This window comes from Spea bombifrons, chromosome 4 (assembly GCF_027358695.1).
Source record: "Spea bombifrons isolate aSpeBom1 chromosome 4, aSpeBom1.2.pri, whole genome shotgun sequence".
In the NCBI taxonomy this organism is placed as follows: domain Eukaryota; kingdom Metazoa; phylum Chordata; class Amphibia; order Anura; family Pelobatidae; genus Spea; species Spea bombifrons.
The window spans coordinates 75,901,329-75,928,702 of record NC_071090.1 but is presented as its reverse complement, the minus strand read 5'-3'; the positions used below and the strand labels follow the sequence as shown (position 1 = coordinate 75,928,702).

Sequence of the window (27,374 nt, the reverse complement as noted above, 5' to 3'; positions counted from 1 at the left end):
GCCATTTTTATCCACATTTACCATGTTAGTCTTCACCAGTCCCATTTCTCTTGCTATGCCATCTGTATTCCAATCCACTGTGCCATCATCTTCCTAACTGCTACCAAAATGTGAGGTATGCTACTAATCTATAACCACAGCATGGAGTAGAAAGGACCTATAGCCCTCCTATGTCTATCTGTCAATCACTTATTCTGTACCCTCCTACACACAGTCCCTTCTAGCTTTGTCTACTGAAAGAGTACCAAAACAGGTTGTAATGATGCTAAACCCAGATTGTATGAATCCACGTGCACAAGTCTGCTTAATATGACCCAGCAACTAGGGGAATAACAAGACATTTTTACTGGAAACATTTTATTTTGGAATTTATATGAGTAGCTGTTCTATGGTATATTCATTATTCCTCCTAGCAAGATATCCTGGTATCCACAAAGCATTTAAACTTGCCAAGAGTCATTTTTGGTTGCCTGAATCTTCAAAGAGTGTTGTAGCATATGTGAAGCCTGTTCCAGATGCAAGGGATCTAATGTTTGTCTGCTGAGATTATTAGAGTTGTTAGCAGTTCCTGATCTTTCCTGGATATCTGTCTGTAATTTATGATGGTAGGTGTGGACTGCTTGACTAAAATGTTGCATTGAACCCCTCTCCAGCTGTTATTGTTCACACCATCATTAAAGTAGTACAACTGAATGGTGTTCCCTTTACCAAAATTTCTGACAGTAGTCCGTTTATGTATCATTGCATGAAACATTTCTGTCACACACAGTGTATTGAACACTCATTGTTTACTGCATTTCATCCAATGACTAATGGACAAACCAAGCATACTAACAAGACCCTTGACCTGTATTTGTCCTCCTTTGCAAGTTAACTGGAGGATATCTGGGCCGCATATAACAAAGGCAAGCATGACACAACTGCACTGTCACCTTTTGTTTTTTGCAAACTATACCTATAACCCTACCTTGCTGGTTCATGCTGTCCCCCACAATTACATGTACAAACTGAATACCCACCTACTCTCTTATTTCAATGCTCTAGAATGATATCAAAAGAGCTCAGGCGAGCCATGCCTCTGCTGTCCATCCTATGAACTGGGTGACCATTATTTTCTTTTTGTGCTCCACTAATATATTGAGGATCTCCTGTGCATCTATGAAATTGGAGGAAGGATTGTGGGACTGCATGGTTTTACTGCATCAAACCCTCCTGCCTACCTATTGGCCCTACCACTGCAAGATTTTTCATTTTTTTGCAAGTACCCCTTAAGCTTCTAACTCATTTTCAACCCTTTCTCCACTTAACATGAAAAAAGAAAACAGAGTTTAATACATATGCTCCAAAATGTAGGTAGACTAAAGACTTATAAAGAATGACATTATCGTAAGATATTCAAGAACTAGAATAACTAAGAGACGAGGAAGGACTTATTTGATAAATGGATGATGGAGCAAGAGTGGTCTCACCATGATTGGGATAGCTTTTCTGGAACAAAGCAGTTTGCACACCCTGACAATTCAGTTATATTGAAAATATGAGAAATATATACATAGCACGCATGCTGTATAAGCATATTTGATATACAAAGGGAATTCAGTTAAATCTTTAATAATTGCAGTTTGGTTGTTTGTACACTTTTTATAGTGGTAAAGAAAATGTTTGATTCTTCATATAAAAGTAGCTGATACATGTCCAACATACAGTTGTACAGCTTGTATAAATGTTGTACTGTTGTAAAATTAAACAAGCATTATTTCAAATGAATTTCTAGAGAAATATATCAGTGTGCTTCTGAGTTATATGACCGTGCGGTTTCCGACCAAACCTTCTCTACAGCTTCTTTGCCTGTCTCAGTCAGAGTCACTAAGTGCTTCCATCCAGTTTTTGCCGTGATCATCAAATACTCTTCATTCTGTGGACATAACAGGACACTGTGCCTGGCCATCACAAGTGACTGGGCAAATCTACAACAAACCAAGGTGAATAAAGCGTCTCTTTCTTCTTTTGTCAGTTCAATAACACTCTCAAATCCTGCGAGTACATATCCCCCTGCACAGATAGCATCGCTGCTTTCAATCATCATATACATGATTGTTATTGCAACTTCAAAAACATAGTAGCCTTCACTCATATCGCTAAAGTCCAGAACACCAGACACGTTGTACTGATCACGTCCAACAGAAGTACTGGTCTTTTGCATTAGTATATTATAATCATTGAGGTCTCCATGGTTTATACCTAAAGAAGAGAAGCAACGTGAACAGACATTTTAAAAACATATCCCTTCTTATACACACACAATAAAGCAATATTTTTGTTTTTCCAAATTCAGTATTTTTACCAAAATGAATATTCCTGCAAAAACAGAACATTGCAACTATTTCCTATTTATGGTTTAAGGCTTTATAACTGATTATGTTTATTTTCTGTACTTTTTTTCAAGGCATGTTTTGGACTCAATTTTTTAAAAGATGCGTTCAATTTTAATCTGATGGCAAAAGTGCACCAGGGGATCATATTCATCATTTGGACTACCACTTTGACACAGTATCGATGTACTTTTGGGAAACTCAGTCGATTACCATCCCTTAGTATAGCCTTTACATTCTGGTTGGGGAGAAGAGCTGCGTGTGCCTGCCCCAGAAGTGGCTAGCCCCATCTCCCTGATGTTGCTTTATCTCTGTATCAAAGTGTATGTGAAAATGAACAGTGCCTGCATGCTAGACTAGCTTGCCAGCATGCCTGAAAAATCCTCCAATCCCTGTTTAAATTCAAATGACTACTACACATTAGGAATGGCATATATTATGCAATATTGAATATAAACTATCATATTGTCCCTTCTGTTTTTGGTCTTTTTTTTTATTCTTCCCCAGTGTTAAGGCTCTGCCACCAGAGGTGGTGGCTCTTCCTATAAACCCCTGTAGTCTATTCGCTCAAAGATCTGTTCCTTCATTGGCTCAAATCCAGGGACAGGTGGTCACGAGCCACAGAGTCACGTACCATCATGTTATGTGACCCTGCTACCTTCTAGCCTCGGGGAGGCAGGAACGCAATGAGGTCACATAACGCAATGTCACATGACCACTTGGCTCATGATCCAAGCAGCCATTCTAAATTGAATTGCATCAAATTAAATCCTTTTTCAGTAAACAAGATACTTACATTTGCGAAAATTCTTTAGGTTAGGTGCCACGGATGTCTCGTACTGTTTAATTACTCCTTCAATGAGATCACGTAATCTCTCCTCTTTAATTGCATGAACATAATTCCTTAACAAGGGCGTGTTAGACAAGTTCCAAATAAAATCTCCCCGATCAAATATTTTTTTGTTTGAAAAATGGAATTCCTAATATGAAAAACATAATTGTTCCTGAATATTTAAATATACTCTTCTAATTGTAACTTTTGCAAGTGGGCTATAACATGCAAGTTATGAGTAACTACAAAAAGTAAATCAGATACTTTAGATTCTGTCCAAAGCCTTGGTGCAACATAATTTACAGGCTGATTGGGCACAGACATAGAACTAGAATGTATTCTCTTTGGAAAAAAAATATACTCCATTCCAGGGCCGGCCGAAGACTTAACGCCGCCTGGGGCGAAGTTTAAAACGCCAATACCCCCCCCCCAGCGACGTCGGGGGGGGCATTTTAAAATTCGCAGACGCCATAATCTACGATTCCCCCCCCCCCCCGGTACTTACCTTTAAACAGTCCTGCGACGAGTCTCCCTGCTCTGCCACGGTGCCGGCTTGTAATGCTGAGCGCCGGAAATTGACGTCACTTCCGGCGCTCTGCATTATAAGCCGGTACCGGGAACGAACAGGGAGACTCGCAGAGGAGAGAGAGAGAGAGAGGGGCGCCGAGCGGGTAAGCGAAAACCACCCGGTGCCCCTCTCTCTCTCCTCCGCTTCAAAAAACAAACTAAAAAAAGCGCTTGGGGGCGCCAAAGTGCAGCCCCTTCTAAAGTGCCGCCTGGGGCAATTACCCCAGTCTGCCCCATTATAGGGCCGGCCCTGCTCCATTCACTTACACACTCACGTTAACACACAATCATACTAACACAAATTTACAGCTTACACTAACATACACTTACTCTTACTTATACTCACTAACACGCACACACTCAGGGCCGGACTGGCCCACCGGGATACCGGGAAATTTCCCGGTGGGCCGGAAGGTCCGTGGGCTGGGCGGCCATGAAGACAGCCGCTGAGCTGCCCCCCAGGCTGCCCGAAATATAATCAAATCGGCCGCTGGGTGCTGATGCGGCCGGCCGGCATCAGCACCCAGCAGCCGTGTGCGATGGCCGTCTATTGATGGGTGCAGCGTGAGGGGTGAAAGCTCCGCCCCCTCGCACTGACCTTTCACCCCTCACGCTGCTCCCATCACTATGCGGCCATCAGATTGCTGGGAATGTAATCTGAACGGCCGGTGCGTGCTGATGCCGCCGGCCGGCGCTGCTTTAATACTTTTTTTTTTACTTTATATGGCAAGCCGATCCAGCTTACGATATAAATAAAAAAAAAAGTGTTAAAGTAGCTCCGGCCGGCGGCATCAGCACGCACCGGCCGTTCAGATTACATTCCCAGCAGTCTGATGGCTGCATAGTGATGGGAGCAGCGTGAGGTGGAAGCTCCGCCCCCTCGCACTGCTGCAGCACCGGATGTCAGGTCAGTGGCATCCTGGCTGTCAGCATAGAGGAGAACAGTGTGCAGCTACCAGGAAGTCAAGAGAAGTAGAAGGTGAGTAAGTTTTTGTACTGTATAATGTTTTTTGTATTTGTTAAAAACAAAAAAAAATCGGCATGTGTGTGTATGTAAGTGTGTCCCCCTATATGCCACTCTGCCTCCAGAAATGCCTTATACCCCCCTATATGCCACTCTGTCCCATGATATGCCTTTTAACCTCCTATATGCCAGAGTTGCATATAGGGGTATAAGGCTTTTCTGGATGCAGAGTGACATATAGGGGGTCAAAAGGCATATCTGGAGGCAGAGTGGCATAAAGGGGGTTAAAAGGTATATCATGGGGCAGAGGAGCATATAGGAGGGTATAAAGCATATAGGGGAGGCAGAGTGGCATATAGGGGGCATAAGGCTTTTCTGGAGGCAGAGTGCCCCATGATATGCCTTTTAACCCCCTTCATGCCACTTTGCCTCCAGAAATGCCTTATACCCCCTATATGCCACTCTGTCCCATGATATGCCTTTTAACCCCCTATATGGCAGAGTGGCATATAGGGGGTTAGAAGGCATATCATGGGACAGAGTGGCATATATTATTTTTTATTTAATATGGCAAGCTGGATCGGCTTGCCATATAAAGTAAACAAAAATGTCCCATGATATGCCTTTTAACCTCCTATATGACAGAGTGGCATATAGGGGGTTAGAAGGCATATCATGGGACAGAGTGGCATATAGAAGGGTTGAGGCATATCAGGGAGGCAGAGTGGCATATAGGGGGGGTATAAGGCTTTTCTGGAGGCAGAGTGCCCCATGATATGCCTTTTGACCCCCTTTATGCCACTCTGCCTCCAGAAATGCCTTATACCCCCCTATATGCCACTCTGTCCCATGATATGCCTTTTAACCCCCTATATGCCAGAGTGGCATATAGGGGTATAAGGCATTTCTGGATGCAGAGTGACATATAGGGGGTCAATGGCACATCTGGAGGCAGAGTGGCATAAAGGGAGTTAAAAGGGATGTCATGGGGCAGAGGGGCATATAGGAGGGCATAAAGCATATTGGGGAGGCAGAGTGGCATATAGGGGGCATAAGGCTTTTCTGTAGGCAGAGTGCCCCATGATATGCCTTTTAACCCCCTTTATGCCACTCTGCCTCCAGAAATGCCTTATACCCCCCTATATGCCACTCTGTCCCATGATATGCCTTTTAACCCCCTATATGGCAGAGTGGCATATAGGGGGTTAGAAGGCATATCATGGGACAGAGTGGCATATAGGGGTATAAGGCATTTCTGGATGCAGAGTGACATATAGGGGGTCAAAAGGCATATCTGGAGGTGGAGTGGCAAAAAGGGGGTTAAAAGGCATATCACGGGGCAGAGGGGCATATAGGAGGGTTGAGGCATATCAGGGAGGCAGAGTGGCATATGGGGGGTATAAGGCATTTCTGGAGGCAGAGTGACATAGGGAGTAAAAGGCATTTCTGGAGGCAGAGTGGCATATGGGGGATTAAAAGGCATATTATGGGGCAGAGTGGAATATAGGAGGGTATAAAGCATATCAGGGAGACAGAGTGGCATATAGGGGGCATAAGGCTTTTCTGGAGGCAGAGTGCCCCATGATATGCCTTTTAACCCCCTTCATGCCACTCTGCCTCCATGAATGCCTTATACCCCCTATATGCCACTCTGTCCCATGATATGCCTTTTAACCCCCTATATGGCAGAGTGGCATATAGGGGGTTAGAAGGCATATCATGGGACAGAGTGGCATATAGGGGGTATAAGGCATTTCTGGAGGCAGAGTGGCATATAGGGGGTTAGAAGGCATATCAGGGGGCAGAGTGGCAAGCCTGGGGGCAGAGGTGCATAACTCGGGGGTAGGTTGTCAAATGAAAGGAAATAAAAACCAAACATGTCTCAATCATAGCTTTTATTAAATATGGAAAAAAATAGTCTACATGAATTAATAAAGAAATAAAAGTTTCTTACCAGAATATCATGAAGAATAATGTGATCAGTGTTTTGTTCCACTGAATAAAATGGAACTCTTTCATCTAAAAATGTTTTGATCCCATTATGTGTAATGTATTTCATTTATTAGGACCTTTTAACAATTTTGCTTTCTGGCATTTTAATACAAATAATGAGATAAAAAGAATGGCACATAGTGTGACTCGGGTGTGTATAAGGGGTGCGTGTGGGTATAAGAGCTTCACCGTGAGATAAACTATATGGGGCTGGTCTCCAAATTTTTCCAGGGCTGCTTCTTAGTCCCAGTCCGGCCCTGCACACACTTCCTCCCACACCACGTACACCTACACATCTATGCTAACACACAATCATGTTCACATACACTTATACATACAGTGGATATAAAAAGTCTACACACCCCTGTTAAAATGCCAGGTTCTTGCGATTTTAAAGAATGAAACAAAGATAAATCATGTCAGAACTTTTTCCACCTTTAATGTGACCTAGAACGTGAACAATTCAATTGCAAACATCACAAGAACCTGGCATTTTAACAGGGGTGTGTAGACTTTTTATATCAACTGTACATTCTCATTCCAACATACATACATAATCTCTCCCTTACCCTCTTACTCACTTGCTCCCTCACAGCAATGTTTTTTCTGGCTACTCGCACATTGTGCCTGCAGCCTCGCTTTTACTGCTGGGTCAAGTAACCTCACATTATGTGAGGTCTAATGTTCATAATTAATGTTCATTCATTTTATTTTACTCTTGAATCCCATAAATCATAAGCAACTGTGTGCAGTACAACAAATGATCAAAAGAGCTAGATAAACCAGTTTTACACAACATCATTTTTTTTATCAATGAAAAGTAAAGCAACTGAACTGGAGCTAGTGTACCTTATTTAAAGATTCATCAATCACTGCTGCCATTCGCCCAATGTTAAATAAAATGTCAGGTGTTGCAACTATTTTAGCCACTGGTGTTCCAGGCAAGTATGTCAGCAATCTCACCACATGTTTCTGTGTTGCAGATCCATTGCCTATAAATAAGAAATACACATACTTGTATCTTATTTGGCTGAGATTATGTAAAAGTAGTAAGCAAAAGATTTCACATTACATTTATTTTTCGAGCGCCAGCAGAATCTGTAGCGCCATAACACTATATAATTTGCCAATTAAATAAACACGTATTATTCATACTGATACAAAAGCAGAAGAGGGCACCGCTCTTGTAGTAAGGGTGATGTGGAGATCTTACCTATCGCCTCGTAAGACAGGATTTTACCAGTATTTGTGAAGACAGGTCTAGGAGTAGGAATCCCCACGTTGGATAAAAACATCATGACGTGTGTCTGAGCTTCAATCAGTTCTACATTCTTACTGTCTTCACCATTTGTGATCTTCATTACATATTCTGTGCAGTCACAGGTCCCGTCGTTTTCTGCTCGTATATAAAAATTCTGGTCATCGTAACTTGGAAGAGGCTTAACTCCAGAGGCTTTTAAATTAAACAAGGACTCAGCCAGCCGAATTACTTGTGATTCACTAAGGCATGGCTTGCTGGCCACCACTGAATTTCCAGATTCATTTTCTGAAGACATATTTGGTCTACGTATAAAAAAAGACAAAATCAAGAAAAAGCATATGCAATGGATATATAGCTCATAATATGTATATATGTATGTATATAGATATATATATATATATGTGTGTATTAACATGCATATAATGGGTGATTTTTAGCAAACTATTTCCAATATTAATTGTGGCAACTATATTTTAAATCTATTTCTGGAGTGATAAGATATGGTAAAATGTAAGGCTAATAGGAGACCCTGCACAAAATACTACAAACATCTATGATCCAACAGGGTTTGATATGTCCCTCATCCCTGGAAGCCTAGCGTAAAGTTTGCAATACGTCATACTTTTGCCTCTGTGTTCATTCTGTTTTCTTTACATTTGTGGCAGCAACACAACTCCCTTCAATGAGCTGTCAACATCACTGAACTCCACGCACACCGATCAGTCATAACATTATGACCACTGACAGGTGAATAACTATGATCTTACTGTCAGTGGGTGGGGTATATTAGGCAGCAAGTGAACATTTCATCCTCACAATTGATGTGTTAGAAGCAGAAAAAATGGGAAAGCGTAAGGTGAACTGGCCACAGGGTCATGGGCGGCCAAGGCTCATTGATGGACATGGGGGGTGAAGGCTGGCCTGTGTGGTCAAATCCAACAGATGAACTACTGTAGCTCAAATTGATAAAAAAAAGTTAATGCTGGTTCTGATAGAAATGTGTGAGAACACACAGTGCATCTCAGTTTGTTGTGTATAGGGCTGCATAGCCACAGACCAATCGGGAGTGCCCATGAAGACCCCTGTCCACTGCGGAAAGCCCCTAAAAAAGGGTACATGAGCATTAAAATTGGATCACGGGGGGAATGGAAGAAGGTTCCCTGGTGGGATGAGTTAAATTTTCTTTCACATCACATGTGTGTCGCTTACCTGGAGAACACATGGCACCAGGATGCATCCATGGAGGCCTCACCTCGCTGGTTACAGAACTTAAAAGACCTGCTGCTAAAGTCCTGGTGCCAGATACCACAGCACACCTTCGGAGGTCTAATGGAGCCCATGCCTCAACGGGTCCGGGCTGTTTTGGTGGCAAAAGGGGGACCTACACATTATTAGGCAGGTGGTCATAACGTTATGGCTGGTCGGTGTCGTTGTACCTAGAAAAATGTTATTTTCCCTCTGCTTGTGTTATACTGTTGTACTTAATCCCAGGGTCAATTTTCTAGTTAGGCCCCTGGTGGCCACCATATTCACCCAGCTATTTTCTCATCTATTAAATATAAGCAATTAACTATAATAGAATAACACTTAGAAAGTAAACCTGGTAAAAACGTTACCTTTATTGGCTGACGTATAATGGATTGCAAGCTTTCAAGACCATCTAGCAGAAATAAAGGTATCATGTTTACCAAATTTGCTTTTTCTCTTTCTCTGGCTTACAACCTTTTACCTTTATCGACACAGAAGAATAATACTTAGGAACTCCAGATTTCTTACACAAATGAGTTCACAGCCCAGAGGCAGCCATATAATGTTTAGAAGAGGCTTTCTATGACCATGTAATACCAGAGCTGTGTTGGTAGAAGTCATCTTTGTTCTTCAATCGGAAGCTAGGGCAATTGTTTGAAGGTACTCCGAAGGTGCACTGTGGTTACTTTCTCTGTAACTGTGTTGGACCTTTTATTGGCCCAACAATAAAACAAACTTTCTGGTCTAAGAACGATTTTATAATAATACAACTTATAAAATAGTTATTTCCATCAACAATGGCCATCACTTTTACAGATCAATGTCAAATCCTGGAGCTGCCGGAATAGACAGAATAAAAGAATAAGTTAAACTTGGGTCGTGGTTTAGGTCACTGAGTGGGGGAGGTCTGCGACATCATCAAACTTTACTAAAGGAATTCTGTGACCGTGGAGTACTTGGAATTCGGACTAAACTCGGAGCGTCGGGAGATTTGCAACATTTGTTACTAACAAGCCATGAATACCGTCTAAAGTTAATAAATACTTCTGATAAACATGTCCCTTTTTTTAGAAGGTACAGATTGCTCAATCCAGTTAGTGGTTTTCTGTAACGATCGGGTTTCCGAAGCTCGGGAAGTTTGGAATTCTTTTTTTCTGGAATGAGCTACACAGAAAGCAAGAGCAACTTTCACAAACAGTTGGACTGCTTTCCTTTTAATGCTCTTAAAGTAACACACACGGGATCGCTGCTGTTCTGGAATCGAATGGGTTAAGATTGTGAGAGTGTATCTGCCACGCGATCTAATCTTAGTGCCATATAACTGTACCTGTCACTCAGCCAGTCGTGCGTGGGTCAGATCCTTCGTAAAGCAGGGTGGGCAGCGCTCCTGCGTGGACGCGCTGTGGACGTAGCTGGCTTGGGTCGTTATTGTATCCGCTAATCACAGAATCCGATCATCCTCCTTTCGGGACTTGCAGATTTCCTTGCACGCAGCGTGGATGGAATGAACTTTGCCCACTGTCACGCCAGAGACCTCCCCACAGTGTAACTTTACCTTACCCCGCTATGGAAGCTCGTTAACGCTTTAAGAGCCAGAGACTTGAGTAACTGGGAGAAGTTGCCAACCGGTTACTGCCATTATCAACGATAGATTGTAGTTTCTGAATGTTCTAATGTTTATTACTATACATTTAGATTCGTTGCCAACAGTGGACAAAGTAAAGTAGCCAAAAAAAGAAAGGCAGACTTGGTTGATATGAGCCTCAAGAGATGTAATTGACCCTTGGAGTCAAAATACTGTAAAGCAGAGTTTTGCATGGATTGTTCACCCAGTAACTGGCTCTGGTTTATCATCCGTGAAACGATGATGGTGATTTACACTTGAATCTTAGACGAAGCCAGCATGTAGAAAGGTTATGTGCTTTGTTTTGGTTAAGGGAGGGCTGGCGGGTGGGCAGGTGCCCCCTGTGCCCCTTTGGCCCACCCTCTGAAGCTTTTATATATATACATACAATGTTTTCATATATGTGTAAAAAGTGTCCTAAATTGCACTGAAAATGACCAGGTTGATACCTTACTGAGCAAAATAATATACTCAGCTTGAATAACAAGTAGAAGAAAAAATCTTGTTTGATCTGAAACATGAATCGCAATCCAAAATCTCAAACCTCCAAGCAAACACTTTAAATACTGTAAACTGATATTGGGACCAATTTAGAATAATAGCATTAGTTCTGAAGATCTATAACAGAACATCTTGAGGTTGTGCAACCTGAAATATTTCATCAGCCTAAGATTCTTGTTTCATTTAGCAGTTAGGTAAACTAATTATGTGTATGTAAGCAGATATATATATATATGATATATGTATTATAAAACCAGCCATTTGTGACATTTAATACTTATCCTTCCGCTGCTTGGTAGCAGTTGGGTTTTTTGCAAGAAAAACAGGACTGGAAGCAGGTGCTCCTAGGCACAAATCACTCATACACTTGTTTTTATTTTGCTGTGATTATGATGATGTTTGGGATATGGCGTCATATCCCGTCGCTCCGCAGATGGCGGCCATGGAGGTTGTGGCAGGGGCTCACTGCCCTGGGTCAGGCCTAGGGCAATGTCTGGGGTTAATTAGTCACTGGTGTTGGGTACTGAAATATAAAACGTAAGATGGAGGTAATATGCATATCACACGGTAGACTCCTTGAGATCTAAACGGGCATGCAGTGCCCAAATAGCCCTACCAATAAAGAATGCTTATTTTTTAATATGCATTCTTTCATTTTATCCCCTATAGGTTAAGGTTCTTTCTTTTAGGAAAAGCTATAGCATACTACCCCTTCATATTTCAGCTCCCATTAAAATCAGTGAGTGTGCTTTCTGCGCGTGCACACAGCGGTATCATTAGGCCCCCTGGAGCTCCTGCAAGTCTATGTGCTTAGGGGTGGAAGAAGAGGCAAATGCATATGGGGGGGGTCTGGAGGATCTCTCAATGCATTTAAAGAGCGAAAAAAATTTAAAATTGAATGAAAAACTCAGCTACCAAATGCATTGGAGTGCATGTGATGGCTGGCGAGTCCCTCTAAGGACAGCAGCCTGTTATGTTAGTGTTGCCAGGTGATAGATTCCCTAAGGGAAGCAAATACATCCAAGCATTTATACTATACGCGCACGCCGCTGCAGCAGTTTAGGGTGGTAACGTAATATTAACATCTTGTGTGTCGTAGAGCTACGGTATGTGTGCTTTTATAATACTTAGAAATAGAAGCACCACTGACGTTTACTGATCTGTGACGCTTGAAACAGGGCCAGCTATGGATTACTAAGCAGTTCTAACTTATTTTGTTTTCCTCCAGTTATTGACACCACTGGCGAATATGACACCAGTACATGAAATGGTTAAACGTGTGAAGGAAAACCTCTACACATCACATGAAAGTGTTAAGGTTCAGAGTACAGAGTTATTTGTGCAGCACCCTTACAGACTTCCATAGCTCACACACCTCTTTACCATTGTTTGCAATCCAATACAGCAGGTGGCTTTTTTTTCTCGTGTCCTCTTTTTTTGTCTTATTTTAGTTTTTTTTTAATTTTTTTATTAAAATGTCTGCTCTCAAAGCAGCCCTCTTAGGGCTTCCAGTTCTCTGGCTGTTAAAGCGGATGTTTTTGCCCTATCTGTGGAAGGACATCGTCTTCTTTTACAGATCTTTCCGCTATTTGCTGTATGTAGAGCGGTGTTTGAAAAAGAACCCCCCTTTTTGCATGTTGGACATGTTTCTGCTTCAAGCATCGAGACGGCCTAATAAGACCTTTATTTTTTACCAAGACCAGACTTATACATACAAGGAGGTGGATCTTAAGAGCAACCAGCTAGCCTGGACCCTAAAACAGTACACAAAACTTGAACAAGGGGACTGTGTGGCCATCTTCCTTGGTAATGAACCGGCCTACATCTGGATATGGCTAGGGCTGGCGAAGTTAGGCTGTCCAATGGCTTGTCTTAATTACAACATTCGTGCCAAATCGTTTCTACATTGCTTTCGTTCCAGTGGTGCTAAAGTATTAATTGCTGCTCCAGGTAAGACAGAATCACATAAAGTCATTAAGCTGGATTCAATGTGATAACCTGTGATTTAATCTAGTCCATTATTTCCAAATGACACGGACTAGCGTGTACAGCTCTACGGGATATGATGGTGCTATATAAAACAATAAATAATAATAATGTAATGGGTTCTGGTCATTAATGTGTTTTCAATTGACTGCTATTTTATCCATTATTTGTAGTTGAAATATTGGTGAGATATCAAATGAATATCTTACAGTGTACATAAATATACATACCAGCCCAACATAGAACTCGAGACATACAATGAATGAAAGGGACCCACTCATGAGATCGCCAATATTTTATATATTTTATCCCTTTCATTAAAATGTTGGGGTGATTTCCATACCGGGGACACCAGTGGGAGTTCCCTCTGATCCCCGGGGTGTTCCCACTGATGTCAGTGGGAGTTTCCGCCGACGTTGGTCTCACTGACGTTGGGGGCGTTCCCACTGACAGCAGCGGGAAATACGCCCTTTTAAAAGGAAAATTGGCGGGAAGTGGGGCATGTAAAGACCCCGCTCCGGAGGATTCGGGTCTTGACCCGGAGAACCGGAGAAGTGGTGCTTTACCCGGCAATCTCCGGGTCAAACCCGGAGAGTTCCCAGGTATGATGATTTCCCCGGTATCTGCCTTCTGTACATTGTATATCTCATGTGCTAGTTTGGGTTGGTATGCATTCCAATCAGCCATAACATTATGACCACCTGCCTAATATTGTGTAGGTCCCCCTTTTGCCGCCAAAACAGCCCTGACCTGTCGGTGCATGGACTCCGCTAGACCACTAAAGGTATGCTGTGACGTTTGCAGGAAAATGTTTGCAGCAGATCCTTTAAGTCCTGTAAATTGCAAGGTTGGCCAGCCTTCGCCCCCCACGTGCATCAATGAGCCTTGTCCGCCCATGGCCCTGGTTCTGATAGGTACTGACCACTGCAGACTGGGAAGACCCAACAAGCTGCCGTTTTGGAGATGCCTGGTGCAGTTGTCAAGCAATCACAGATCCTTACATTTTTACTGCTTCTAACACATCAACTTTGAGGATACTTGCTGCTTAATATGTCCCACCCACTGACAGGTGCCATGATAACAAGATTATCAGTGTTATTCACTTCACCTGTCAGTGGTCATGTGTACATTGTAAGATATTCACAATATAATGCTGTACAAATAGTGGTATGATGACCTCTTTTTGCATTCAAATGCTTTAATTTTTTTAGGTAAGGTATCCAAGTAAATTACCAATGGGAAATTTGTCGGAAATGGTATTTTCTCCCTTAACTATAAAAATATAATTAACCATGGTTTGGTTACTTAAGCTTTTGGACAATTTGTTTTCAAATATTGTGCTGTGTATGGGTCACAACACTTAAAAAGAAAATATATAATATAGGAGAATATAAACTCATACTTTTAGAGCATTTAACATTTTTCTTTATTTATGTCAGCACACCTCCCATTGCAATGACATATTAGTATGATTAGAATAATAGAAATACTTTTATGAACTTTTACCTGTAAAGTTTTGGTGCTGTAAGTTAGAGATCAAATAATTTATTCAGTGTTATTTAATAAACTCTGGTTTATATAATCTGATCATTCACATTTTTTGTGTATATACATATATGTATTATTTGCATCGAAATTTAGACTTTGCTCTTAATTTGAAACTGTTTTTTTGTAAAGAGTTACAGAATGCAGTAGAAGAAGTGCTTCCAGCTCTGGCTGAAGAAGGGGTTCAAGTCTTTTATGTGAGCAGAGAATCAGGCACCAAGGGAGTGGAGAGTCTACTTGATAAAGTGGATGTTGCTTCTGACCAGCCTGTCCCTAGATCTTATAGATCAGACGTCAGACCTCAGTCTCCAGCTTTATACATATATACATCTGGAACCACAGGTAAGGATTTTACTCTTCCCACAAAGTGCGGATGGCGCAAATGGAAAATACATTCCCATTAAGCTATACCTTATCAGCATTTTGTTAGACATGTATAGATCATATTTTATATTGCAATTACTATTTGATGGGATAATCGTGTTATAATTAAAAATCTCCACTCATTCTATATGTAGTAACTTGTCCAACAAGATAAAAACTTTATAGGCACTATTCTGTAGACAACATCAGCGTGAGTGCACCCAAAGAGTCAAACACTATCAATTAACACTGTCTGAAAACAAAATGGCAAAGATTCTTGATGGGGCTCAGCTTAGAGGCGGTTGCTTCCCATGCCATAGACAGAAAGATCTTCCTCCTGGTTACTTCCAAACAACTGTTTAAATAGTGCGTTTCAGGGTTTCATAATAACATTTCCTAATTAATTTTGTGGACACAAAGCCGAGGGGTATAGTGCTGGTTATGTTGTACTATTAAACCTGTGACAATTCTAGATACTTGTTGCTTACATCCTAAATGATAGTGACGGCAATAATAGTGTATTTGGTAAGTTGGAATGATTGAGTGTCCCTGGAATTTAAAGGCCAGTGGCCGCTAAACGGCATACATGTGGCTACCAGCTTGATACGCATGTTAAGTTTTATGCTGTCGCAGTGTGTGGCCATGTTTATCCAACCAGCAGCCACACATTGCTGGGCATGATCTGCCACTGACCGGACATTTGCCCAATGTGCCAGATTACTAGTTTGAGCGTAATAGTATTGGCCTGGAAATAAGTCTCACTTTTTTGCAGATTTATTCATAGAAAATGTAATGCATAGCTTATAATGGCCATAAATAACTTGCCATAAATCAAAGTTTTATTTCAAAATTGGTCCAAGAAGGTCTTTTCATGGTCCACTAACCGATGTCCTTTTAACCTTGCGTATGTTTTATGTCAGGACTCCCAAAGGCTGCTATTATATCTCAGGGTCGGCTTTTGATAAGTTCATCGCTGTCTACCTTATCGGGAATAAGATCTGAGGATGTGGTATACATTCCACTGCCTCTTTATCACAGTGCTGGACTCATGATCGGGGTGCGTGGATCCATTCAACAAGGTACTGTAAATAAAATGCTTTTGTTATAATGGAGTTATTAATAGCTATGGGGCAGTGTGTTTTGTTATATGAAAGGTACATGGTGAAATCAGGTAAAATTGGACCAATTTTGAGAGCAGGGGTCGACACAAACACTGCTCATGGTGGACATTTACTGGGGTCTGTGAGGGACAATTTAATGATGTTCTATGGGGGGGGCAGTTTAATGATGTTCTATGGGGACAATTTAATGATGTTCTATGGGGGGCACTTTAATGATGTTCTATGGGGGACAGTTTAATGATGTTCTATGGGGAACAATTTAATGATGTTCTATGGGGGGCACTTTAATGATGTTCTATGGGGGACAGTTTAATGATGCTCTATGGGGAACAATTTAATGATGTTCTATGGGGGGCACTTTAACCCCTTAAGGACAATGGGCGGTCCCTAAACCCATTGAAAACAATGCATTTTCAGCCCGTACATGTACGGGCTTTGTCATTAAGGGGTTAATGATGTTCTATGGACCTTCACAAACCTTGCCATGGACACTGGTGTCTTTGTACAGACACTTGGCGATTGAAAGAAGATACACAGACAAATGTCATCCTAGCAGGGAGGTATGAGGATAATATACTGTACATTGCACTTTGGCTTTCTAATATTATTTCCTATTTTTTATACATTTCTTAAATTACATTAATCATTCTAATGTAAAATGCAATGGGTATGGGGTGTGTTCATTACAAAAGTATTTATAATGTACTCAGATATCATTCATATTCATTAAACTGCTACATTCTGAAATAAAGATAATGTTTTTAAACACTTTTGAGTGATTCAGGAAGGGATTTACAAATTGCTTGCAATTTACAAAAACAACACACCTTATTATAATATATGATAATAATATAATATCTGATTAGTTTGCTAGTGCCATTGGTACTAATTTCCAAATATAACTAAGCTTATAATAGTACTGTTCTGTTTAATAGCTAGTTTAAAAACTATTAGATAATGCAGATCATTGAATGGACTGTAGGTCGGTGCGACATGTAGCCAGGAAACCCCTACTGTTAACAAAGATAAGTGTTTTTTACATTTTCGAAAGTGTTTCAATGTATACAATTTGTAGTGAGAATTACCAATGGCAGAAGGAAAATAAAAAATCTGCGCTGAATGAGGCCTGGGCACTGTAGGGTTTTGTCTGCTATTTGGGCTATGTTCCCCTTTCTGTATATTTTTGTTCTAGTTCATTGTTTCCGGCTCTTCACAGTCCAGATGAGACCAGATGTTGAACATCATTCCAGTCTGGATTGACCAAAGATAATTAAGGACTGCTGTTCAATGTTCTCAGTTTTTAACAATAGCATATTTTTTTAAATCATGCTCAGAATGTTCAATTTTTGTAACTAAATGCAGCATTATAAAAATTGTGATTCACTTTATGAATGTTGTGTTATGAGCTTTATTGCCATTTCCGTCTTTTGTCTTTGTAGGGTGGTGATATCATCTTATTTTTATTCTTTCTTTTCCTTTCCCCCCACAGGTGCAAGCCTGGTTCTGCGCGGCAAATTTTCGGCAAGTCAGTTCTGGAGTGACTGCAGGAAATACAATGTAACGGTTTTCCAGTACATAGGGGAAATCCTACGGTACCTCTGTAATACCCCTAAGGTACAGCTAGCATTTTAAATAAACTAGCCAGATATAGAGAATCTAGAATTCAGTCATTAACCATGTCTGTTCTTTTACAAATGTGTATATTGTAACCAGTATTCTAATACCATAGTTAATAACAGCCCTAACTTTGCTAAAATAATCACGCATGTGAAATTATAGAATTTCTGCCAGCTAGCCTCATATTAAGGAGGAAGTAATTTTTCTTATCTCAATATTTAGTTCCAATTTTGGAATATTGCAATTTGCATGTTGGTGGCCAATTCATTTTTATTTGCTTTTTTATTACTTAGTTTATTATCGGTGCAGCTCTGGGTTTTTAGATGTTCTAACAGAAATACTATAATACCCTAAAATTGTTCCTTTTTATGGTTATTTTTTTTTCAAACAAAATACTCAAAGCCAGATAGTGTTGTTGGATAATCTGTACCATTTCACTTTCTCCCAGAAAGAGAATGATAAAGATCATTGTGTGCGGCTTGCACTGGGCAATGGTCTCAGGCCTGATGTCTGGAAGGAGTTTCTCCAGCGCTTTGGTAACATCAGAATCTGCGAATTCTATGCAGCAACGGAAGGAAATGCTTTCTTTCTAAATCATACCGGAAAAGTAGGTGCTGTTGGTAGATCTAACTTCCTTATTAAGGTGAGTCCATTTTTCTGGCATATATTCACTAACATGGGATTTGAAGGAGAGGGAACACTTTAACTCACTAGCTTTACTGTGTGTTATGATCATGTGAAAGCCTGAGAGGCTAGTCTTCTGGATTATGAGATCATGGTACTTTCTCCCTAGCACAGAGCGAGAGAATAGTCTGTTATTCTAATTTTCATTTGACATCTGTCGAGATTGTGCAGGAGCCACTGGTTCTGAACCTTAACTGCGCTCACCTTACATCACACTCGGTCAAGAATTGTGTTCTGAAGTTTCCTTTGCTTTTCCCTTTTTTACAGTACTTTCGACCATATGAATTGATCAAGTATGATGTGGATAAGGAGGAGCCGGTGCGAAACTCCAAAGGCCGATGTGTGCGCGTGAAAGCAGGTACAAACGCTTAATTTTGTTTTGTTCCTTTTATTTGTACTCCAACAATATAAAACACTGTAACTTCTTTGGACTGTATAACCTTGGTCTAATGTAATTACCACAGCATTTAAACAATTGTCATAATTCTCAACCGAGCCTCACCATTATGATAGAGAAAGTAGAGAGATGAATTTGTCAAACACCATATTCAAGAGCTCTCATTAACTGGTGTTGTACAATTCAAAGGCTGGTCCTGGCTACACATGCAATTTCACAGGGTGTCATGGGAAGTGGTCAATGTCAATGTTGGTCAATGTTTAGTGTGACTGCACACATGAAGTTTCTTTTCCAAGGGTATGATGTCCTTTCTGAATGCAGCAAAGTAAGAGGAGAGCTCAAAAGAAGATGAGCAGGTGTCATTGAAGAGAAACATCTCAAGTCCCTTAGTGTAGACGTAGCAGGATGTTGAGCGTGCAAAGCTCTCACAGATAGCTATGTAAATAGATATCAGCGTGTGATAAAGTCTTAATGCTGCGTGCCAGGCATATAGTCAGATAAGGCATTAACTCTCCAGCTATGGTACAACATCCATAGTCCAGTTGCTGGTTGAGGTTCTTGGAAGTGATTAGTTCACTATTTCTTCTTTAGAGATTTCAGAAGATTTAGAAAACAGGTTAAATAATGGCATACTATGGTACACACGCATGGCAATTCATTTTTCCGCTTGAGAGATCTATCTTTACCAAACATATATTATATTTTTGTGTTATGGTTTTCCATTTTCCTTAAGTTGGTGAAACCCCTCCTGATCTGGTTTTCCTTTATATAAGTTAATGAATGTTATTTGAATATTTTGCATAAAATTCATTAATGTAGATTTGTGTTTTTTAACATTCTTGTTGAAGGAGAGACTGGGCTACTAATAGCTAAAATAACCAAAACCGCCCCATTTGTTGGGTATGCCGGAGACAAGTCTCAAACTGAGAAAAAGAAGCTTCATGATGTGTTTTTTAAAGGAGACCTTTATTTCAACAGTGGAGACTTATTAATGACTGATAAGGAAGGGTTTGTTTACTTCCAGGACCGTGTGGGAGACACATTCAGGTAAGCTATCATAAAATGTTTTAATTTTCAATTAAAATAAACACATTTTTGAGCAACGGATAAAGTCAATTCAATTGCGTCTTCATCAAGATATGATATACAATGCATAATTCATTGTGCAAGAAAACTTTGGAGAAACTGCACTGATTTTACTATTATACATGACCAACCAAGTTCTTCCTGCAGTAGAAGCTCATTGCATTGGGGACTTCAATATGTATAATAACATCAAGGAGTTGACACCACAACTCTTCCGCCAACTTTCCCTAGTGAATAAACTCAAATGTCATGATAAGCAAAGATAAGGCTTTTATTAACTTATTGTTCATTGCCAGCTCATTTTTGCATACTTTTTCATGAATACTGAGTGGGGGATAATCTATGTTGTAGGTATGTAAACACAAGAGTACTAAACCCTAAATATTGGGAAAGAAGAAACAATTATTTGAATTAAAAAGCTTTTCAGCAATGAGAGACAAAAAACCCAATCTAGCTGGGTAAACCTGTGTTAACTTAAGGATCACAAGTAACATGGCAAGGCACATATATATCAGTATATCACACACCAATGTATTTATATGAGAGGCACGTTGCAACCCTTTTTCCTTAAATGTTTATAGGGACAGCATAGTGGAAAGTTAACATTTTGTGTAAACTGTTGCAACCGAAGACCATATGCTGATATCTTGAGCTGCATTATCTATTTGCATTATTCCCACTTTGTCTGAATAAGTTACGTTGTTGTTTTTTTCCAGGTGGAAAGGGGAAAATGTGGCTACTACAGAGGTGGCAGATATTGTGGGGATGGTTGATTTCATTGAAGAAGCAAATGCCTTTGGTGTTACAGTCCCAGGTAAGAATTCTGTAGTGAAGCTCCATGGGTTGGGGGTGGGATGAGAGCCACACTTTACACATTAGGCAAAAGTTTAACAAAAATAAAAAAAAACATTGTGACACTCTAAATACATTTATGATATATACTACAAAAAAGTTAAATAAGGCTCCAGTGTAATCGTTAATATTTTTTGTACCAAATAATATGGAAGCATTACCAATTATGTTAATCCAAATGCTAGATTTAAAAAAAGCGCTTACTACAGTAGCCTTTGTTATGCCATGCAAGACACAAAGCATCATTTCTGTAAACTTTTGGTAAACTGACAGTTAAGAATACAGTGTGTATGCAACAAAATAAGACATTTGACACACCTAACTTTGGACCTCTGCTCAAAGTTCAGACCTAGCTACAGAAAATGCAAATGTTAACAGGCATGGTCAAGGTTTATCATTTACACTTCACTAGGAAAACAACAGTGAATTTATTTTATCTACATAAGTAGAACGATAGCATTACAAGGTTATATTTTATAGTGCTTTGGAAAACACTGCACAGTCTTCAGAAAAGATCAAATGCTGGTTTTAATTTTTCCTAACATACCACCCTGATACAAACAAGCCCAGGCACACAAACATACCCAAGTCAAAGACATACCCGGACACACACACACAAGAAACTCACTTACCCTGTGCAGCCTCAGCCAAACTAACATACTCAGACACATACACATACTTTCATTAATATATCCACAGCCACAAACATATCCAGCCAAAGACATGTCCACACACCGACAAACACACAGGAAACCCGCTTATCCTGTAAAGCCTCGGCCCATCTTTGATGCACCTGGCCCTGTGCTACTCCCATGGATTCACTCAATGCAGAGCTATGTGATCCAACTCAACCCCACCTCCTCCTGGAAATTAGGGGGATAATGAGATAAGTCCGGTTTTCGGGAATCACCTTTTTATTCCTACTCTTAGCATGCCTCTGTCTAACTCCAGGGGGTGTGTGTAATTGCCCCATTGCTCCCCTCCCACCTGGATCCACCGATGCTGTATAGCAGGTGTAAGAATAAAAGCAAATAACTGAGTAGCCATGGTAATTTCCAGAGGGGGTCATATTGGCACAATGAGACTGTAGGCAATTGTTTAGAGCAGTTAGAGGGGGCACCAGTTAGTAGGGAGTTGCAATCCAGACAAGATATTACAAGGGAGTATTTTGGTTGCTTCATGTTTCGTGTTTTTGGAAAAATGTTTCTCAGGTGAAGGCAGCAGGATTTTGTGAGTGACTGGATGTGAAGGAGAGAGCAGAGTCAAGTGTGGGCAGGAAACTTGGTTCATTGGATTGTGGAGTTGTCATCAATACAGCTGCAAGAATTGTGAATGGTGGGGATGTAGGAATAACCATAAGCTCGTTCTTGGATAGGTTAACAATCAAAAGTCTTTTTCTTTAACACCTTGGACAGTTAAAATTGTTTGACGCACCTCTTATACCATTCTTAATCTCTATGCCCCAAATTCTGGTCAATTGACCTTTTTGGATACTATATTTACTAAACTGCATGAGGTGCGGGAGGGCAGGGTGATCGTGGGTGGCGACTTCAATCTACTTGCCGATCCTTCTCTGGATTCCTCGGCTACCCTCTCAACTAAGTATTTGAAACTGGTGACCAACCACGGGCTGAAATTGCAACATTTATTTCACCAACACTCCCTTTTTGACACGTGGAGGATCCTGCACCCTCTGGATAAAGACTACTCATTTTATTCCAACGTTCACTCCAGTTATTCGCGGATTGATTTGATACTAGTTGACAAAATTGCTTTGCAGGGGGCGACTCGGGCTGAGATTGGCCACATTTCGTGGTCTGATCACGCTCCGGTGTGGATAACTTTACAAGATGGCCCGCAATACGCCTCACCGTCCAGATGGCGTCTGAATGAAAGCCTGCTTCAGCATTCTTCCACATGTGCGGAGATAGATGACGCCCTTACACAATATTTCCACACTAACGACACCCCTGACGTCTCGACTTCTACATTATGGTTGGCCCACAAGGCGGTCATAAGGGGTCATTTCCTCAAGATTGCTGCTAGCAATAAAAAGCGGCGGTTACAGCTCTTTACTGATTTGACCACCCGTCTGGGAATTCTGGAGCGTTCCGATAAAGCCTCGTGGTCCGCTACCACCCACGAGGAACTCAAGGAGATTAGAATGGAATTACACAAGCTGCAACTCCAGCGCACTGAATTTGCGTTACGACGGCTGCATCAAGTTTACTACTCCAAGGGTAACAAGGCTGATTCCCTCCTGGCGCGGCGTCTTCGTCTTCAAGAAGCCCAATCTTCCACTTCCTATCTCACATCCCCCCAAGGTGGTAAAATATATAACCCCCAGAGAGATTGCTGATAAATTTGCGGACTTTTACGGGACTTTATATAACCTGCGGGAACAGAAGGATCTCCCCCAACCACAACCTGCGGACATTGCAGCATTTCTCGACTCGTTACCGATACCGAAACTCTCCAGACTGCAGTGGGAGACCCTTACTAGACCGCCGACGACGGACGAAGTGGAGCGGACTATTACCGGTCTCAAATCACACAAGGCTCCGGGTCCGGATGGCCTGTCTAACGCATATTACCGGAAATTCAAACACATACTTGCCCCACGGCTTTGTGCTCTCTTCTCCGCTTTCATGTCAGCGGGACCCTTGCCTCACGAAATGTCCGAAGCCTATGTGGTTACCATTCCTAAGCCTGGGAAATCTACCGCTGACTGCGCAAATTACAGGCCCATCTCTTTGCTGAACACGGACACTAAATTATACTCTAAGCTCCTGGCTAATCGGTTGAATGCTTTACTCCCGACTCTGATCCGAAACGACCAGGTCGGCTTCATTTTGGGACGACAACCGTCTGACAATACGAGGAGGGTGGTCAACATTACCTCGCTCTCTCGCAAGACGTGTTCTCCGTGCCTCCTACTCTCCCTCGACGCCGAGAAGGCGTTCGACCGTCTACATTGGGGCTACCTGCTGTCGGTCTTGCGGGCCTTTGGATTACCGGATGCCTTTGTTGCGGCTGTTGGAATTCTATACCACCGACCCAGGGCGAGAGTTTACACTTCAGGGTTCCTCTCCAGACCGTTCGATATTTACAATGGAACCAGGCAGGGGTGCCCACTCTCCCCTCTCCTTTTCGCTCTGGCTATGGAACCGCTGGCGATTGCTATCCGGACTGATCCTAATATCCGTGGATTTTCTATGAGGTCAGTCGAATCGAAATGATGTCCTCCTGACTCTCACGGAGCCTTTGATTACGTTGCCAAACCTGTCTCGTCTTTTGGAAGCATTTGGAAGTCTCTCCTACTATAAGGTCAACTGGTCTAAAACGCAGGCTATGAGCATTGGCTATCGGGAGTCTCTGATTGCGGACTTGTCCCGGTCCTTTAACTACTCCTGGAGATCCGACTACATTACGTACCTGGGGATCCGACTTACCAAATCTCCTGGTGCTTTGTTCCGTGTCAACTTCCTACCCCTGTGGAATCGGATCTGCGATGACCTCAACAGATGGTCCAAACTGGAAATTTCCTGGTTGGGTCGTATAGTCTCCTTTAAAATGAACTCTCTACCGAAGCTGCTGTATCTCTTCCGCACGATCCCGGTCACCATACCTGTGGCTTTTTTTCGGCGAATGCAATTACGGCTGTCCAAGTTTATCTGGCTCAACAAGCGCCCCAGACTCAAGCTTGGGGTTGTCCAACGTTCTAAGTTGTTAGGAGGGCTTGGAGTCCCTGACATTAAAAAATATTACTTGGCCGCCAATCTCGCTCAGTCCCTCCTGCTCTTTTCCCCTCGCCATGAGGTGGCATGGGTTGATCAAGAATCGTTATACGCCTCTCCGTTCCTGTTACGTGACATCCTATGGCTTCCCAGGGACCTCAGGCCTCCGTTGCCGGACCTTTTAGACACGACCTTGTTGTCTCTGCGTGTGTGGGATGCGAACTGTCCTGCGTTGGGCTTTCCTTCTGGGCTCCATAGCTTGGCCCCTTTGTCGTCCCTGAAACCCCTGCTGCCGCATGTCTCTTTGGAGGACTGGATCCGTAAGGGTGTTACCTCTGTTTCTCATCTCCTCTCCCAGGGTCGGATGCAACCTTTTCAGTCATTACAGTCTCTCTATTCGTTGCCTCGACAGGACTTCTTCAAATACTTGCAGCTCCGCGATGTTCTCCGTACGCGCCTGGATCGCTCTGCCCTTTCCACTTCCGCCTCACCGATTCTCACGCTTTGTCGAAAGGCACCTAACGTCCCGAAGGCTATCTCCTTTTGTTATGCGGCTCTGCTGGGTCATGGGTCTGGGGTCAAACTCACGTATATGTTGCAATGGGAGAAAGAGCTTGGTTGCACCTATGACGTCGGGTTGTGGTATGATGCCCTTGCAAACTTCCGGGGTGTGTCTCGGAATGCCACTCATTTCGAAACCAATCGCAAAGTTTTGTTTCGCTGGTACTATGTACCTGCTACTCTGGCTAAAATGTATCCTTCTTCATCCCCGCTCTGTTGGAGGCTGTGCGGTGAGGTGGGCACTATGTTACATGTCTGGTGGGCGTGCCCTGCCCTTCGTTCGTTTTGGAAGCATGTCTTCCATCTCATTACTCAACTGCTACATATTCCTGTAGAGGAGGGGGTTGAGGTGGCTTTACTTGACATGTTCCCACCGTCGCTAGAGATGCCGAGTAGGAAACTTTTAGCGCATGTTTTGCTCGCAGCAAAGATCTGCATTGCTCGTAAATGGAAGGATTCTTCCCCCCCCACGATCCGGGAGGTGTTATACTCCATCACCACGACCCGTATATATGAACACATGGCTCATACGGCCTCTAACACGTTGCATCTTTTTCACTCCACCTGGGAGGCTTGGGACGCCTATTATATGCACACGTTCCCTCCTGTGGCGGGTGGCCTTCTTCTGGGGAATATGCGTACTCCCTGGCACACAAAGGCAATCACTGACTCGTGATGGCTGTGTCCTTATTCCCCCCCCTTCCCCCTTTTTTTTTTATTTTTTTTTTTTCTCTTCTTCCTTTCCTTCTCTTCTTCTCCTATCCTCTTCTTGGATTGTGTGTTTTCATTGGTTTATCGCATTTAGAAAATTTTGAAAATCTTGAGATTTTACTGGCAGTCCAGTTGCTACTTTTATATGCATGTCACTCCTTTTCTGTCTGGACTAGGCGGGTTTTGGTCGTTATGTATTGTGTACTCTCCGATTGGTTTTTTTTTGGTTTTTTTTCTGTGCATTTACCATCTCGCATTGTGATGTGTCCATCACCGTGTAAATCTCAATAAAAAATTTCATGTTCAAAAAAAAAAAAAATTGTTTGACACAATGTATTTGACTCTGTATCTGTTTTGCAAATAAAAGTAATACAACTGTTTTATGTTTTTCAGATCACGAAGGAAGGATTGGTATGGTCTCCATCAAACTTAGGGAAGGCAAAGAATTTGATGGTGAAAAGTTGTATAAAAACATATTGGATTACTTGCCCAATTATGCCAGGCCTCGCTTTGTGAGAATACAGGTATGCTATGTTTCACTTTCTGAAGAAAGTTCTTCTCTCTAGAAAGGCAGTCACGACATTCATTTCATGACATGTTATAACTTAAAAGCTGCCAGGAGATAGTAGTAAGTATCCAAGCAGTGTTTCTTACTGACCTAAATCCACCTGTTTTTTTTTTTTTTTGTTTTGTTTTTTTTATATCTGAAGTTTTACAAAATTACCTAATCAGGTTGGTAACTAATGCATTTTGTTTCCTAGAAATTGCATCATCAATGTTGTAACTGTAAAAATTAAGGTCTGACATTGTTTTAGATTAGCATTGATGAAAACAGGGTTTATTTCATTAATTTAAGGTCAGATCATTCAGAAAGTTCCAAGGTGCTGTGAGTCTATGCAATGCTAGCACTTATGGTTTTAAATATTTGCTTATACAGAACACCATGGAAATTACTGGTACCTACAAGCAACGAAAAGTAAACCTTGTAAAGGATGGATTCAACCCACTTACTGTTAAAGATCCACTGTATTTCTTAGATGAAAATGAGAAGAGGTACAAGCCAATGGATATGCATATTTACAACGCAATTATGAATAAGCAACTGAAACTCTAACAAGAAAAATAACTTTTAAATACATTCTTGATCAAATAAGGGTTACGCACATCCATGGTCAGTGTTTTGTATTTCAATATTTAAAAAGAAAATAAATGACTTTGTGCACTTACCTTTTCTTTCTGCATGTTTTACTGATCTAATTACTTTATGGATTAAAGATCCATAAAGCTTTGTGATGGCAGACTGTGTAACTTGCTTTTTCTTTTCCTCTCCTTGTCAGCGGCAAAAAGAAACAA

At 41.5% G+C, this 27,374-nt stretch overlaps 2 protein-coding genes across 2 annotated transcripts; one reads left to right on the top strand and one right to left on the bottom strand.

The window, feature by feature from the left end:
* Positions 1-1,621: 1,621 nt before the first annotated feature.
* HYKK (hydroxylysine kinase) lies at positions 1,622-10,838 on the bottom strand. Its single transcript, XM_053464756.1, has 5 exons — positions 10,564-10,838; positions 7,941-8,290; positions 7,577-7,719; positions 3,169-3,352; positions 1,622-2,241 (listed from the first exon to the last, which is right to left on the bottom strand). The coding sequence occupies exons 2-5, from the start codon at positions 8,281-8,283 to the stop codon at positions 1,784-1,786; spliced, it is 1,128 nt and encodes a 375-aa protein (XP_053320731.1). The 5' UTR covers positions 8,284-8,290; positions 10,564-10,838; the 3' UTR covers positions 1,622-1,783.
* Positions 10,839-12,757: 1,919 nt separating this feature from the next.
* Positions 12,758-27,247, top strand: LOC128492253 (long-chain fatty acid transport protein 2-like). Its single transcript, XM_053464740.1, has 10 exons — positions 12,758-13,311; positions 15,025-15,234; positions 16,176-16,334; positions 17,866-17,990; positions 18,442-18,636; positions 18,945-19,035; positions 19,923-20,121; positions 20,877-20,974; positions 26,415-26,545; positions 26,959-27,247. The coding sequence occupies exons 1-10, from the start codon at positions 12,837-12,839 to the stop codon at positions 27,133-27,135; spliced, it is 1,860 nt and encodes a 619-aa protein (XP_053320715.1). The 5' UTR covers positions 12,758-12,836; the 3' UTR covers positions 27,136-27,247.
* The last annotated feature ends 127 nt before the right edge of the window (positions 27,248-27,374 follow it).